General features: G+C 41.3%; 2 protein-coding genes across 3 annotated transcripts in view; one reads left to right on the top strand and one right to left on the bottom strand.

Moving 5' to 3' along the window:
• Positions 1-2,031, top strand: part of snx24 (sorting nexin 24) — a 16,784-nt gene extending 14,753 nt beyond the window's left edge. For both annotated transcript variants that reach the window (XM_005934599.3, XM_042225771.1), the window contains 5 exons: positions 1,107-1,211; positions 1,349-1,443; positions 1,557-1,586; positions 1,732-1,796; positions 1,902-2,031. In XM_005934599.3, the coding sequence (XP_005934661.1) occupies positions 1,107-1,211; positions 1,349-1,443; positions 1,557-1,586; positions 1,732-1,796; positions 1,902-1,972 (366 nt within the window). In that variant the 3' untranslated portion in view covers positions 1,973-2,031. The remainder of the gene's footprint in view (positions 1-1,106; positions 1,212-1,348; positions 1,444-1,556; positions 1,587-1,731; positions 1,797-1,901) is intronic.
• A 1,761-nt stretch (positions 2,032-3,792) lies between these two features.
• On the bottom strand, positions 3,793-10,640 carry ggcx (gamma-glutamyl carboxylase). The gene is made up of 15 exons (XM_005934600.3): positions 10,433-10,640; positions 10,005-10,208; positions 9,761-9,919; positions 8,200-8,365; positions 8,046-8,124; positions 7,850-7,956; positions 7,609-7,772; positions 7,233-7,534; positions 6,850-6,981; positions 6,402-6,553; positions 6,151-6,320; positions 5,934-6,064; positions 5,705-5,852; positions 4,677-4,881; positions 3,793-4,582 (listed from the first exon to the last, which is right to left on the bottom strand). Exons 1-15 carry the CDS (start codon positions 10,455-10,457, stop codon positions 4,423-4,425), a joined length of 2,304 nt encoding a protein of 767 aa, XP_005934662.1. The 5' UTR covers positions 10,458-10,640; the 3' UTR covers positions 3,793-4,422.
• Positions 10,641-16,685: the final 6,045 nt, after the last annotated feature.

The raw sequence follows: 16,685 nt of genomic DNA, 5'->3' as shown, positions 1-16,685 counted from the left end.
ATATAGAGATATATAGAGATATATATAAATATATATTAGGAAGATCAAGCAAAATGGACAGACTGTGTTCTAGCTGATAACTTGAAAAGCAGCTTAGAGCATTCACAGAAAAGTTCACATTGTGTAATCTGTTTACTGACTAAGGTGGCACAAACACACAGTCCATTGTCTCAGCAATGTCATTCCCTACATTAATAGCAACAGTTATTGTGCTGTGTTGTTTTCCAAACCTGACTGATGTTTGGAAAGAACAGACACTTTTTCAAATTGTTTTTTACTTATTAATTTATAAACATTTAAAGAATCTTTGCTAAAATACATAATTCAGATAGACATAGGCTATTTTTAAATGACTAATAATTACTTTATCATAGTAATAACCACACTATGGTCCCATTGTTTTGTTGGTGATTGTTCTATAATATCAGTAATCCAAAAAAGACATTTTTAAGGATTTTATTTTAAATTACTAAATATTTTCAGTTTTAAAATAACATGAAAACGTCTAGCCACAAGTTTTCCCTTAACAAGTTGACTTCAGCTCTGCCTTTATCTACAAACGATCAGAGGCTGATAAACCGCAATAAGCCCAGGAAACACCCAAAAACGGTTGCATTTGCAGCTGCAAGGAGAGTAAGGAGTTGCAGAGAGGGCATAACATACAAAAGTTTATTAGCTGAAATGTTCCAAATCAATTAACTATGAACAGCTTCTCAGAGCTAAACGTTTGTTCTTCTGTTTTCGGTGTGGTTTGTTCGGTGACCCCAAAAATATTTTGGCATTTTGAGTAATTTAAAATATGTGAAATCAATTAAATAAATGTCTAAACATCCAGCTTAAGTGCTTTTGCATAAAGAAATGTTATACTAGCACTTTTGTTGAGCAAAATCCTCTGCAAAGGTAAATTTGTTAGGTGAGAGAGGGTATGTAGAAGGTCTTCTTATTTTTATTTCATTGAATGAGAGAGTTGACACTGTGTCAGACAGGAACTCTGAGAATGAGGTCGGACATGTCCAGTTGGTTTTCTTCTGGGCAAAATAGTTTAACTGTGCACATAACTTTGAAGCAACTGTACACATTTGTGTAACACTTTTAAATCCCTCCAGCTGAAGAAGACCATAAAGCCACCCGAGATCCCCTCGAAGCATGTGAGAAACTGGGTTCCCAAGGTCCTGGAGCAGAGGAGACATGGCTTAGAGCTCTACCTGCAGGTATTTGGACTAACATTCCCTCCACCTGTCAGGGCTGTTTGTCTCAGATATAAAGAAGTTAAATGGATTCAAACTCGCCTCTAGGATGCTTCGTTTTGGTGCTTCGTACACACTGAAATTTGCTTTTGTTCTGTTAGACTATAATTATGGAAAACGAGGTCCTTCCAAAGATATTCCTGGATTTCCTGAACATCCGCCATTTTCCTTCAGTGCCAAAAACAGAAAGTTGTGGGTGAGTGTAAACTGCTGGTTTACTTTAGAATAAAAGACCAGTTTGTGGCATTTGCGCTTGTTCCCAGGGTCGTGGAGGGTTATGTGGCATAACTTTTATTTTTCTTCTTTAAGGTCATTTGATACAGAATCACTGGAGTCGAGGTGAGTCGTTTTTCCCTCCCATAGGTCACGTTCTTAATCTGCACTTTAACCAGTTAAAACATAAGTAACTATTTGCTCTACACTTGAACTTCACTCAGATTGATTGGCACAGACCTCCTGATTTCTCCTTCTTCCTCTCTTTTAGTAAACTTTCACATCAGCCGGTCATGCTGTTTCTGAGAGACCCCTACCTGCTGCCAGCTGGACACGGTGTGTGCACATAACATCTTAAAAGGCTTTCCTTTCTTCTCCATTTAAAACAAAAGGTACTCATTCTTTATTTGACCTATTTTTCTTTCTTCTTCACCTTTTCAGATGAATTTTCTAACGTTGTGATCGAAGGCGTGGTGCACGGAGTTTACTACCCAGATCTTCAGCCAAGGTAGAGCCTCCAAGCCGAATCTGAGGGGACGTCACTACAAACGGGATGCTTCTTTTTTTTTTTCTGCACCATTTCAGGTGTGCGTCATGAAGAACATAACACGTTAGGACACACTGAGCCCTTCACATCTTCCAAAGCAAATAACAAGAATCCATTCTTTTATTTTTGTAAGAAAGGACGCCAGGACTCAGCACATTTTAAAGCATAAACACTATATTATCCGTTTTCCACTAACAAACTCTCCACTGTAAAAATGAAGTGAAACTGTTTGACTGGTTACTAGGATGTGTTCAAGCACATAGGCGCCTTTTCCGAAAAAATAGAGCTCGATACATTGTAACTTAACTTTATTTTGTAAAAAACATAACCAGCAAAATTCACAGGGAGGATCAACTGGAATTAGAAATGTGAGGCTCATAAGAGCAACGGACCTGATTATATTCTTTTTTTGGTTTGTTTTAGTCACCCTACAGTGTATTCTGAATGACTCTTGCACTCTCATGAACTGAAAAAGGGTTAGTGTGCCAGACGCACAGGAGCATTTCTGGCATCTAAAGCACAGGGTTAGACTGAGCTTGATGGATCATGGCCTGCAAACAGGGAGGTGCCCTTCTCTATTTTATCTCCAGTGATGTGGTGTTTCTGTTTATTTCGAGCTGCCAAAAGGAGCCTGCTGTGGGAGTGCTGTGGGTGAATTCTTTTTTTTTTTTTTAGGGACTGAAGAGGGTGTTTTTGCGTTTTGGTGGAGCCGACAGCGAGACGTTAGGGTGGAAATGACTGACTTTTTAAACACGCTCTGGCTGTGATATTGACGTCTTTCACGAAGTCTGTGAGAAGTACTGTAGTGTTGATATTTGTGCTAGTGAGCTCACTATGATGAAGTGACAAAGACTGAAATATGTGCCACAGCTGACTAGTAGATGCAGATGGGAACGGTGCAATTACTTTGGCTTCACTTGCGTTTTCCATTCCCTCAGCAGATTTTCCCACATTAAAAAAAAAACAGGGAATCTCAGCCTTTTGAAATTAAGGGTTTGCTCTGTCGTCATCTTAAACGCGCACCACCGACTTAGATGATAAGAGAGCCTCCAGTTCTCAACCCAGCAGAGAAAAAAATAAGAAATGTGTGTAAAAGCTGTAGGTACACGTAGATTTCTCACTTACTGTTTGTGCATGACTTTGCAGATCGTGTTCATTTGTTTTATGGGAACAATTTGTGACCCGTCTCTAACACTAACGCACTCGTATTAATGTTTAAATCACAAATATAATCGAGGTCCAGTTAAGTTGTGGTAACTGGAAGCATAGTTGGCGCCGCCGTGTAAAAGGGATGCAGAGTGTTTCATTTTACAGACAGATGGTGATTTAGCAGACTTACAGCCAGTAAAATAACAGTGCAATATGATATGAAACACAAAACTTTGTCTTTATCTTGCTGCCTGGAATTTATTTCATGTAAAACTTTAAAATCTAACACCCTTCGATGACTGGTAGCTTTTGATGAAACTTTGTCACTGGACACTCTTCGGACAGCAATTAATAACCTAATAATTTTTTTTTTTTTTAACGTGACTGGACCTCCACTACACATTTATAGCTAAACAATGAATAATGAAGAGATTGTGATTGTGTGTCTTAGCAAATCATTGCCTGGAAATCCATGTTGTAGATTTATATGTATTTATATTGTGTGCCGTGTGTCATTCTGTGCCATAATGCCAGCCTACAGTGAACACTGGACGTCTGCTGTAGCACTTTATGAAGGGTAATGTGTACAATACTGACACCAATAAAAGGAAAAAGAATTCTCTATTTTCCGCAAGCTTGTCGTCAGACTCATTTCAATATCAAAATTTATTTTCATCAATAGATCTCCATAAGAAAAAAGACAGAAAATACTTTTTTCCCTTGCATCGTACCATAACTGGTTAGAACGTTAAACTGACTGAAGTATCATGAATATTTGTAAACATAATTTATCTCAAATTGTTCTAATCTCGTTGGAGCTGGCAGATGAACAGAAAAGGATCCTGGTCACTGAGATCTGTCCCTTTGAAACATAAAACCCTTCCTCCTTCAGTCACATGCTTCCACCTGCTTCACTTCTGTCATTCAAAACAGCATTAGCATTTTTGCACACACACATATGCTCCTCTAGCAAATAATGCCTGCTGTCTTTTTAAGCGCACTTATTTTTAAGAACAACCCTTTTTTTTTTTTTAAACGGTCTTTAACAAACGCTCTAACCACGTAGTGACTTTACATTTGGACATAATCTGAAATGTTTCAGAAGTGAAAACGGAAAAAAAAGGGCTGTGATCTCCGGGCAGTGATGTCCCAGTGTAGTAACAGTCCAGTAGTAATAGCGCGGACACACACACTCACATTGATGGGAATGTGTGATTCAGCACCTACAGGCAATTCACCGAGTATTTTTTTTTGGCCTCAGTGGCATTAAAGTTCTGCATGACCGACTTCATCTTTGAGCCGTTCGTCTTGACTGGCTTCTGCTTGCGGTTCCTTCATGTTGGCGTAGGCAACTTCCCTCGTCAGCTGCTCGAGCGGAGGCAGACCCACCGCCAGGTTTCTCATTGCAATGGCTGTCATCAAGATTCTGGAAGACAAATGTGCAGAGTTCGCGTGTTTGTTTAACTGGTTTTTCTACACTTTGTCTGCATCTGTGCGTTCTCAGAGAGCTCAGCACTCACCCTCTGCGTATTGTGTAATACTTCTTCACGGCAAAGCGCTGCAGTCGCTCCAGCATGCCGGCCTCCCTGCGTTTCTTAACTTCCTTCATCCGTCGCTGCCTCTTCAGGAACAGCCGCACAATCGGGTCAGTGGCGTTGACCTCTGAACCCTCGTCATCATCTGCAGCCATGAGAGGCTGCAGCTCGGGAGGAAGTGGCTCGGTTTCTGTGGGGTGAGACGGACTCAAGTAAAGCAGGCACACCAGGAGAGAGCTGAATGGGATTTTTAGTGACATGCAGATCAGCCATCGACAGCTGAATGGAAATAGATTGATTGTTTCATTAAAATGTAAAGTCACCTCGACTTTGTTATACACCACCAGGCTAAGCACACACCCCCACCCCACGAGTAGCATCATAAACTTTTATATATCTACTGTATTGTTTACAGTGTTGGCCTTCTTTACTGATTTTTTACTGCATTTTTTTTTTTTGTTTATGTATTGCTACATCCTTAATGAGCTAGAGAGGCCAGTTTGAGATAGTTTGGACACGAGAAGCTGTCAGGCACAAGGAACAGAGGAATGTGAAGTGAAGGAGGACATGCAGAGGAGGAGGCAGATGATCTGCTATAGCGACCTCTACAGGGAGCAGCTGAAAGAAAAAAAGAAGGCCTGCAGCACGTACAGACATCTGCGGTTGTAACTGGAGTAACAACTTTTGAAAGTATTCCAGCAGGAAGTTGTGCCTCGCCACAATGCAAAAACTACTCTGAAACGGCTCAGGGAGCTAAGGGAACAACTTTAACTTGTGCCTCCAAATTCCAAAGATCCAAACCCAATTGAGCATCCATGGAAAGAAAGGGGAGAACAAAAGCAAGCCACAACCTGAAGAATCCTCTGCCCTGTTTTGTGGGTACATGGGTAACCTGCACAGCACTGAGCACGTAGGTTTTCAGATCTTTTTCAGGAACCTTACCACTATTCTGTAACCCCTTAAAATAATCCACTAAAAGCTATGCAATGTGTTATTTTTGAAAGCATCTTCACCTGTTCCATTGCGAACACGCTCCTGGATTTCATACAGCTTGGTGAAATTCTTCTGTAGTGCCGCCTCTGTGGTGTTTACATAGACGTACATGTAGCAAGAGGGGCCCTCGGACACTGTGTACACCTTATGATAAGCCCCAGCAGCTACCTACACAAAGCCACAGTAAGTTAAGTACTAAAACAAGATAAAGAGCAAAGCATGAACAGTGACAATGGTGAGCAGCTGTACCTTTATCTGCTCACCGGGCTGCAGAGTGTAGTTCTTCTTCTCCTCCACTATCTCTACATTCACCTGGCCCTGCAACACCTGGATGCTGGTGTTGCCCAAATCTTCACTCACAAAGTTTTCCAAGTGGAGACCTAAAAAGGGAAGATAACAATAAAACAACACACCATACATGGTTGTTTTAATCCAAAAGAAAAATTGTAAAAGTGAGGTTTGTAACCTGGGAAATCCGCAATAAAGACGATTTCAGTCTGATTGTCCAAACTTCCCTCGATCTCCTGGAACTTGGGCCTCCAAGGCGAGAGGTCCACCAGCAGAGGCATGAGCCATTTGTTTGGTTTGAAAGGTGACCATTCAGCTCTCACAATGTCCACACGAGGATCAAAGATCCTTAGAAAAGCATCCAGAGCAGATTTAAACCTCACCCTTTTACAATTCTGAGACAAGGCTAAAAACAAAAAGCTCTCGTACCTTTGCTGGAAGCGTTCATTGATGGACACCCAGATGTCAAAGTAGATTTCAGGATCGGAGATGTTATAACGAGGCAGGTACTGATGGAGGCATGTAGCATACTGCTTCAGCATGTCTCCGTGGTCCTTCCAGCGACGGCTCTGTGTGAACACCTACAGCAGGCAGATTGTGAATTGGAAGAGCAAGACTTTAGGAAAGACTACAATCTAAAAAGGTCAAGGAAAAGCAGTTTTGTTTATTAAAGAAACATCCATATACAGATGGAGACACTGTCGGGTGAAATTAAAGGAATTCCAAACATCACAGATTACAGTTATAACTAATGTATATTAATAATAACAATATAGTCAAAGCACTTCTGTAAGCACTAATTTTTGTTTTGTTTTGGGGGTTTTTAGCTCAGATAGCAAACGTTATCGAGTCTGACAGTGTTTCCCCTGTAACTCACCCCTGGGTTCAGATATCCAGTTTCACCCGTTTTCCTGTCTTTGTAGGTGATTTTAACGTGCTGATGGCTGCGAGAGTGAACCATCATGTCCCATGAATATCCGTACAGGCCATTAGTCCAGTTGTTATAACCCTTGACAAAAAAAAGAAGTTTAAGTAAAGTCATAAATCGCATCACCATTTTCACACTTTCAATTCACCACTGAGTGTAGTGGGGACTTGTTGATGAGTAAGCTTTCAGCTCTCTGTTGACAACAGACGTCAGAGCTGCTCTTTGCTGTTGACTCTGATTGAGCAACCATTGGTCTCAGCAGATAACTCAACGAGGGCTTCATGGATGAATGTGTTAGCTGTACAAGCATTTCAAAACAAAGATCTTAGTACCTGTGTGATGAAGTGAGAGTAGGGCAAGAAGAACTGTTCCATTAAGTAAAGAACAGTAAAAATGGCTCCCAGCTTGTGTTTTAGTCTCAATTTGGATGATTTGGCAGCAGCTGGGGTCTGTCTTTGCTGAGTGCCACTGCCTTGGATTTCTTCGTAAACACAGGAAAGGCTGGGCTGGGACCCCGGTGAAGTGAGGGGCAGGACTGGCCTGAGGAATGATGGGAAATGGGCAAAAAAATTTCTTGGCCAGTCAGGGTAGCAGAAGAGAGGACTGGTGGCCAGCATTGCGTAGGGAAACATCCCTGTGGAGGATTAAGACGAAGGTAAAATGACAGCACAGAATTAAAAGTATTCCTTTAAAAAAAGAATAACTCACCAATGCTGAAGAGCTGCGAGTTCATACAGTGGAAGTAGCTGACAAAGAAAAATGCGTAAGGCCGAGTAACGTCAAAAAACAGCAGATAGCCAGCGGTCAGATCCAAAATGAGACCGCCTCCGTGCACTACCAACAGGCTTACTAACTCCACAGGAAGAATCAGTCTGATAAAGGAGGGGAAGGCATGATCAGAAGCAAATTACTGGGATAATCACAGTTAAAGGCTTCAAAAAATACCTACTTGAAGGGGTCAAACAGCCAATGGTGAGCCAGGTATGACATTGAGTATCCCTCCACCCAATCAGCATCCAACTTCTTCACTCCGGCAATGAAGTATACTATAAATATCTTTGAGGAACAGCAGAGATGTCATTAGGTGACTGATGAATCCATAAGCTGAAAAACACGTATCATATGAATGAGCTAAATAAACAAACCTGAGCTCGCAGCAGTGTGTAATTCCACAGAGGCACATGAGCATTTCTTATAGAGGGTCTCCGCAGTCCATCGATGGACCTACAAAAACACACACACCGACATCAATGAAAGAAACAAACATACACTCAAGTAGATTACTAAACATCACCGTACCAGTATCTGTTGCCATCCATGAGTGTGAGCTGAAATCCAATGAGGCCGTAGAGGTAGGAGTGATTGTTCCAGGCGGTTTTGTCCAGGAAGAAGATGTACCAGTACGTGGAGAGGAACATGAGGCAGGAGAGGCGGTAGAAGCAGCCGAGCATGATGCCCGAAGCACCTTAAGTCAAAAACAACAACCACAAAAATAAATAGATTCTTATCGTTAATGAGTCTGTTTTTACACATGAATAGTATCTCCTAACTATCCTGACTCTATGGAACCTTGTTTCCACCACTGAAAACAAAAACGCTTTTCATATCAGGTTATTTACTCAAAGTTTGAGTCAGTAAGTTAAGATTTCTGAGATAATAAGCTAAAATGTTGACTCATGGGTGGCAAAACACTTTATTTTTCCAGTGGTGGAAACAAACTTTAAAACAACTCAGCTTGTGAAGACTTTTTTTTAAAAGGGAACTTTTCACAGTGAAGCCATTGCAATTAACTTTGTTGTAAAGCGACATTTTAAATGGAAATGATTAGTTTAACTAGTCATCAAGGCTATAAAGATGCTAGTGTTGCATTATGGGAAATGTAGGGCCCAGCTTCTTTTTTTAAAACGGTAACTTTTGGCTTTTTACCAGACTGACCCACCGCTCAGTGACATCACAAGCAAACAGTGGATCGGACTGAATAACCGAAGGACACTGCAAGAGGCAACTTGTTGATGTCACAGTGTCGTGACTTTATCAAGACACTAATCATTAATAAAACAGTCGTAAGCACAAAAGTGAATTAATGAAAAGTAATTTTATAAAAGTAAAAAGTTGTCAACACCACATGCATACCCCGCTTTATCTTTCTTTGACTCTAATGGGATCACTCATCACTAAAAGAAAATATTATGTTGTATTTAGTAACTTAGTTACTTAAACTTACTTCTAAGTTATTAAATGGTTAAAAGCAGCAATGGCTGATGTTTTCTGATTTTCAGGATCTCATAACAGCAAAAACCCAAAAAATGCTCAACTCTGAGTGAGTGGTCAGGGTGCTTGCTACGTATGTGCAAATCTGGCCTCTAGTTTCATTCCTTTACTGTCTCTCTCTCTCTCTCTCTCTCTGCAGCTTGTATCCAAACTCCTGGGTCCAAAAGAAACAGCCAACATTGAGCGACTACTCTGGGGGGGAAAGAGGTCCAATTTTATAGAAATCTATGCAAAATTGCTCTTCCGCTCATTTAATCTAATAACTAGTAAACACTTTTAAACTTGTTGGTTATAGTGAAAACCATGTATAACTTTAATAAGGCTGATGTGTCCCAGCTTTGTATCTGCTGTCTGTTTGCTTTCTTGCTCAATCTTTAGTGAGCTCTACCTTTTCATTGATTTAAAACTTGCAAGAGTCGGCTGGCTTGGGGAGTAAAAATGTAAGTGGAAAAATGCAGGCATGTGTTTCCCACAGAGAGCACTTCCTATTAAAAAAGAGAGAGAGAGAGAGAGACTGCATCCACTCAGACTCAAAAACAGGTGTTCTCTCAAGTCGGGAATAAACCTGGAAACACTGAGCCTGACCCACCCAGGAACATCACCACGTACACCAGGTACATCCAGTCCAGCGGCAAGGGCTGTAAGAAGTTGAAGAGAGGAAAGCGACACACGGGGGCCCCATCCAGGTACTTGTAGTCCAGGTTACTGAGGCCACGTTCCTGTGTGATGTCTATGACCATCAGCAAACCTGCACAAAGTATCAAAAGCATCACAGCAGGTCTGAGACAGTCAGTATACCCAGCAGGCAGACTGTACAGGTGTGATTAGTTTACCAAACAAGCAGCGGAAGATGCCCAGAGATGCAGGATCCGTGGGGCGGTTCAGGAGAGCCACAAAGCTGTGCCAGGAAGTCAGGTCCTCCTTCTTGAAGCCAAATATTTGCTCCATCTTGCTTCTGGTGGGCGTTTGTTCACGTTTGGGAGCTTTGTGCTGGTCCTTTGCAGTTTGATCATCTCCCTCACGGCGCACAAAAGCGCCTGCAGGGCACAAATTGGTTTTTATGTTTTTATGTACTAAACACAAAATGAATTAACTCACTCACGCAGAGTCCCTGTGTGAGTTACAAACCTTCCAGCTCTCATTTAAACACTGAACACGACTCAGGCTTAGACGTTGTTTGCTACATGTTGGTCTAACTGGTTATTACGTTATTACATAAACAACAACCCCGCACGATATGCCACTGCCACAATAACCTCACCTGCCGTAGCGTCTCTCGCCTCCATGTTAGAAAAATGCCGGGTTCTGGTTCGGGACAGGGGGGAGGAGGGTCTCTCTGCTCTCCCTGACCCAGATGCGGGAGTTCTGTGCGGTCACGGACAAAGTTTACGTGTCACAGCTCCACACACAGTAGTGTGTCAGGCGGGCAGGAGGAGCAGGAGGAGAGGAGGAGGGAGGATGGGACAGGAGCGATTGGAATGTTGTGAAAGAGGTGCTTTTCGTCTATTGGCTGATTCCCACTCTGGCCCCACCCACCAGAGGGCGTTTCTTAGACGTCACATCCTGGTTGAGACTCAAGAATTTCGTCGCCCCTGAATTAGGTCAAATCTTGTATTACGTGACCGAGCCGAGCTACCTGTAAATGAGAAAACTCGGAGGTTACGTGTGTTAATGAAGTTACAAATTATAACATTTTCATGTTCTAATCTTTGCAAGGTACTTAATTAGTTACTTAATTTTAAATGTTAATGGAAGAGGGGGACAGTTCAATATGGTCTAATGTTATTTATATAGTATGTTATAATTTTTATAAAGTGTCAAACAAGAGTCTACTCACCGGTTTCTCCATATAATGTAATCATCCAATCACATTGCAGCAACTAAATGTATTTATCCAGGCAGACATGGTCAGGACCTGCTGAAGTTAAAATTGAGCATAAGAATGGGGACGAAAGGTGATTCAAGTTTCAGAGACTGCTAAATTACTGGGCTTTTCCCACACAACTCTACGGTTTACAGAGGATGGTCTGAAAATGAGAAAATATTCCACGAGCTGCAGTTCACTGGGTAAAAATGGGTAAGAATGAGGCTGAAGCTCATTCTTAGCTGAAGCTAAAATTCAAATGGGCTTGTCAAAAATGAACAAGAGTGGATTGGGAAGACATTGCTTGGTCAGATTACTCTAAAATATGTGTGCATGTGGATATTTTCATTTTGGGATGTGGCACCAATCCACATCCCAGAGTCTGGACTTGGGCCACTTCTCCAGCGATGTGGGCATTGTGGTGAAGCGAAAGCTGAACATGAAAGCAAAACCATCTATTTACTCTTCGGCAGAGTAAATAGATGTCTGTCCCCTGTGATGGACAGACAGACAGATGGACTGACTTTGGGTTGTGGTGGAACAAGAAATTCTCATCATGGATGTGCAGTCAACATTTCTGCACCAACTGTTTGATGCTACCATACCAATATAGACTAAATTATCTTGGGAATGTTTCCAGCACCTTTTTGAATCTGTGCCGTGAAGCATTAAGACAGTTCTTAAAGCAAAAGGGGTCCAGCCATTGACTGAAGAGGCCCGTGGCTTTATATTGTAGAGCTAAGTAGAAAGAGGGGCCCACAGGCAAGCAGCTGGTGATGGTGGGGAGAAGGAAGATATCTCTGGCAGACCCAAGCTTGGGGAGGGAGAGGCATCTCATCAAAGTGGAAAGCTAATACAAGGGAAGACACCCCTGTAATTGTGCTTGCATTTTGTGCACTGGATCGCTTTCAATTCAAGTTCATCTATTTAAATTAGGAAGGCCGTTCATCATAATCAATTCCATAAAACCTTAGACAAAGTTTTTATTTAAAAGTACTGTTAAGATAAACCTGTGTATGTAAATTTATCTCAGTATATTTAACACGTAATTTAGAACATGTAAACTACACGTAATAACACATTGCACATCTTCCAGGAAACTGTACTCTGCTACACATAATAATAACTGCATTTGAAATTATTAAATCACAATGCGTCACTATTTCATTTACGTGTGTAATTCCGCCGTCTTACAGTAGATGGCGCCGTTGAGCTCAGCTGCTACATCAATGTGCTACATTGAACCGTTACCGCAAAACCGTTAATAGATACCACCGATAGACGAAGAAGAATAACAAAAGGTACCCCTGGAATTTAAGGAGGTTGTCCTGCCAGATAAAGTTAAAATAGGATGCATAAGCTTTCTGGTTAGAGCATATGTATCACCGCCCCTCACGTGTTATAAATGCCAAAGATATGGGCACATCACTGCAGTTTTCAAGGGGAAACAGAGGTGCCCCAAGTGTGGAGGTGAAAACAGATTTGGGGAATGTGGGGATGATGTACAGGATAAATCCAGTAATTGTGGGTGGCAGCACAGGGTAAGTTATGGGGGCTGTGAAGTCAGAAAGAAGGCCATGGAGGTCGAGCAAGTCAAAGCAGCTCACAACATAAGTTACGCAGAGGCTGTCAAGAGGGTACAGAAGGCAAAGGATGGAACAGGACCGGTTTAACCAATGTCAACAGCAGATTTAGTACAGACACATGGAACTCATACAGGACTGACAGTGGAGAAGATTATTTTGTTTATTGCCTATGTTATAAATTGCACAGATCAAGTGAAACACAAAACAGAGAAAATTAAAATAACTGAAAGGAGCAGAGAGGTTTTTTGGTATTAAAGAATATCTTGGGAACATATCCAATAAAAGACTTGAAGGGGAGGGGAAAGCAGGAGGACCAGGGGAGGGGACAATATGATTATCTTACAGGGGAACACCAGAAGTTTGATTGCAAATGGACAAGAGTTTAAAGGATTCATCAAAAAATGCAAAAAGAAACCAGAAATAATCTGTATTCAGGTTATGATAGTGTCCGCAGAGATAGAAAGGAGGGTAATGGAGGAGGATGTGCAACATTTGTGAAACAAGAGATCCAATATAGAGTTGTAGCTATAGGAACACAGTTATATTGTACTTGAAATCTGATCAAGAAATGGCAGCATCAGAGTGATTAATTTTTACAATCCGGCTAACAAACTGTTGTCAGTAGAGGAACTTGGCACATATTTAAAGGGAAACGTAATTTGGTGTGGGGACTTTAATGCACACAGATCATTATGGGGTAATTATAATGATCGGAATGGAGCAGTGATTGAGGAATTGATAGAGCTAAAAAAGTATGATGGAAGTGGTACAAGAGTTAATATTAGAACAGGTGCAGAATCAGCAATTATCTCACATAGTGTCAGACTCGTTGGCAGGTATTTGTTCATGGCAGTTAAAAAAAGAGACAACTGTAGGCAGTGACCATTATCCTATGATGACTGAGATAGAGCTGAGTGTAGAGAACCAGGATATAGGTGTGTAGAAGTGGTGCTTCAGTAATGCTGATTGGGATATATTTAGAATCAGAATCAGAATCAGAATCAGAAAGGGTTTTATTGCCAAATGTTGAGCAGGTTTACAACATTAGAAAATTGCTACGGTGCTTAGTGCAACACATCATGTCAGACAACGCTTAAATAAACATAAAAATAAAAATTAATAGTGCTAAGTAGATAGATATATACATGAATGCAGGTGGTGATCAGTGCGAAGATGGAATGATGCAGTGAACACAGTGTAGGGTCACGTGTTAGTGGTGCGAACAGTCATATGGTTATTGACTAGTATTAGAATAGTTAGTGATCAGGAAATGCAAAAGATGGATATGAATGCTGGGGTGGATGATTTCAATTATTCTATTTGTAAGGCACTTTAGACGCAGCAAACTGGGAAATAAAGAAGACAGAAGGTATAAGGAAAAGAACGTTGTACCGTGGTGGACAAAGGAGTGTGATAAAGTGATTAAGCATCAAAATAAAGCTTTTAAGATAATAAAGAGGAAACACAGTTTTCAGAATTTCATTGAATATAAAAGATTGCAAGCTGAGCTGAGAAGATCCATTCAAAATGCAAAGAGTGACTTCTGGAGGGGTTTTTGTAATTCAGTAGGGAGGGAGACAAAAATACAGAGTGGTTGGTCAATGATTAGAAGGATGAATGGTATAAAAAGGGAGTATGGATATCCAATATTGAGGGATGGAGAAGCAACAGCTGTAAAAGATGAGCAAAAGGCAAATCTGTTCGCAAAACGTTTGTTAAAATCCATAGTTCAGAAAATGTTAGTGAAGAAGGGCGAAGAGGAAGAGAAACATAGAGAATAGGGAATTACTGAAACAGGAAGAAGATACAGATGATTTATTAAATATTCCTTTTACAAAGACAGAATTGAATTGAGTGCTTCAGAAATCCAAATTATCAGCACCGTGAAAAAATCAGGTTTGCTATATCTTGATAAACTATCTCAGTGAGTCAGCTAAAGATCTTTTATTAGAATTATATAACAGAGTTTGGGAGGGTGGGAAACTGCTGCAAAGCTGGGAGGAGGCAGTGGATGTGCCCATACGTAAACCAGGAAAGGATGATACAAATCCAGAAAGTTACAGACCTATAGCTTTAACATCTAATATCTGTAAAATAATGGAGTGAATGGTAAATGAAAGACTAATGTACTATATAGAAAGTAAAGGATACATATCTAAACATCAAAGTGGTTTCAGAAGAGGGAGGAATACAGTGGATCGAGTATTGTGTTTGGAACATGAAGTCAGGAAAGCACAAATAAACAGAGTGTAGTGGTGCTGTTTTTGACATAGAAAAAGCCTACAATATGATGCGGAGAGAAGGCCTTCTAGTTAAAGTCAGGAAATTGGGTATCAGTGGGAAGATGTGTCATGGCTACTGAACGGGCCCACGCGCAGACAGTTCTTGTCAAGGAAACAAAAGGGGATTTATTTACAACAGGGATCACCTTAGTGCAAAATATATGTACAGTGAGTTGGGAGGGGGTCCGGGGCTCCAGGGAGAGGGGGGGGGGGTGTCCACACACACGCTTCCTTTTCCACTCAGTCACCGCCACCGCTCCTCCGCACACACGCACTCCTCTTCAGCCGCACTCGCTCCAACACTCCACACACTGCCCCACTTGGACAGGTCCGATGATTCGGTCCAGAATTCAGGTAGTTCAACGTTCCAGCGGTGAGCTGCTCTGTGCCACTGCCTTAAATAGCAGCTGGGGAAATCAGCCCGATCAGCCGCAGGTGGATACCATCCACAGGGGTGCGTGGGCCAAGAGTGAGAGCCCGTAATGAGCTCCACCCAGGCAGAGAGGAGGAGGAGAGACAAAAAACTAAAACTAACAACAACAAAACCTGTAGCCAGCGTGGGCCAACCAGAGAGACACGGGGACCGTGACAAGATGTTCAGATGGATAAAGAATTTTTTTTAAGGGGAAAACAGATGCAAGTGAGAATTGGAAGGATTTACTCGGAGAGGTATCCTGTAGAAAACGTTACACCTCAAGGGAGCATTGTGAGCCCTTTGTTATTTTCTTTAATGATAAATGTTGTGTTTAATGACATAGAGGTTGGGATAGGGTTTTCGCTTTTTGCAGATGAAGAGAGGAAATAATGTAGAGTTTATTGTATTATTTATTGTATTGTATTGTAAAAAAAAAAACTGCAGGGAGCAACTGGAAAAGTTGAAGAGTGGTCATTTACGTGGGGTTTTAAATTTTCAGTTGATAAGACCAAGACCATGTTTTTTTACAAGGAAAAGAATTGGTGAGGACGTCAAGCTTAGGTTATATGGTCAAGAATTAGAAAGAGTGAGTAAATTTAAGTTTCTTGGATTGTAGTTGGATGAAAGGGTAACATAGGCTGTACACATTCAGAAAACGGTGAATGAATGTAAATATAATGAGGTGTGTGTGTGTGTGTGGGGGGGGGGGGTTGGGATGGATTGGGGAGCGGATAGAAAGTCTTTGAGGGCCATATACACTGGATTGGTCAGATCGGTGTTAGATTATGGATGTGTAGCATATAATTCAGCAGCAGACACAACTCTTTTGAAGTTAGACTTCATTCAGTATCAGGCACTAAGACTCAGCACAGGTGCATTTAAAGCAACCCCAACAGCAACTTTACAGGTAGAGATGGGTGAGATGCCACTAGGAATCAGAAGAGAGCAGCTAACACTTAATTATTGGGCAAATCTGCAGGGCCGTGGACAGGATCACCCAACACAAGAGGTACTGAAACCTTGTTGGGAGAAAGAAAGGCAGGAAACAAAGAGCTTTGGGTGGATTGTGGGTAGAAGAGCAATAGAACTTAAACTGGATTAGTTCAACATCAGTCAAAGAGTGCCGTTACCAGCAACACCGCCATGGATACTTCCTGATTATTGGAAAAGAAGAAGGGGACAGTTAATTTAAACTCCCATACAGCACAGTGTCGCCACTCAGAAAATAGAGCAGATATCCTAACAGAGGTTCAGCAAACACTTTACAGAATACACATGATGGGGCTTACAGTTGTGTTTTTATGGATTTCAGCTCATTACAAATTTCCCACATGTGGGACTAATAAAGGTTACCTTTATCTTAACTT

Source organism: Haplochromis burtoni, unplaced genomic scaffold, assembly GCF_018398535.1.
Source record: "Haplochromis burtoni strain Fernald_Lab_line unplaced genomic scaffold, NCSU_Asbu1 Contig_182, whole genome shotgun sequence".
Taxonomy (NCBI): Eukaryota; Metazoa; Chordata; class Actinopteri; order Cichliformes; family Cichlidae; genus Haplochromis; species Haplochromis burtoni.
This window is presented reverse-complemented; position numbering and strand designations above follow the sequence as displayed.

Bases quoted from the DNA above. Each gene is read 5' to 3' on its own strand.
- ggcx (XM_005934600.3), bottom strand. From the start codon at position 10,457: ATGGAGGCGAGAGACGCTACGGCAG. The intron at 10,209-10,432 runs GTGAGGTTATTG...TGTGCCCTGCAG, and splicing joins GGCGAGAGACGCTACGGCAG to GCGCTTTTGTGCGCCGTGAG. The intron at 7,773-7,849 runs GTAGGTATTTTT...CTCCTTTATCAG, and splicing joins TGGCTGTTTGACCCCTTCAA to ACTGATTCTTCCTGTGGAGT.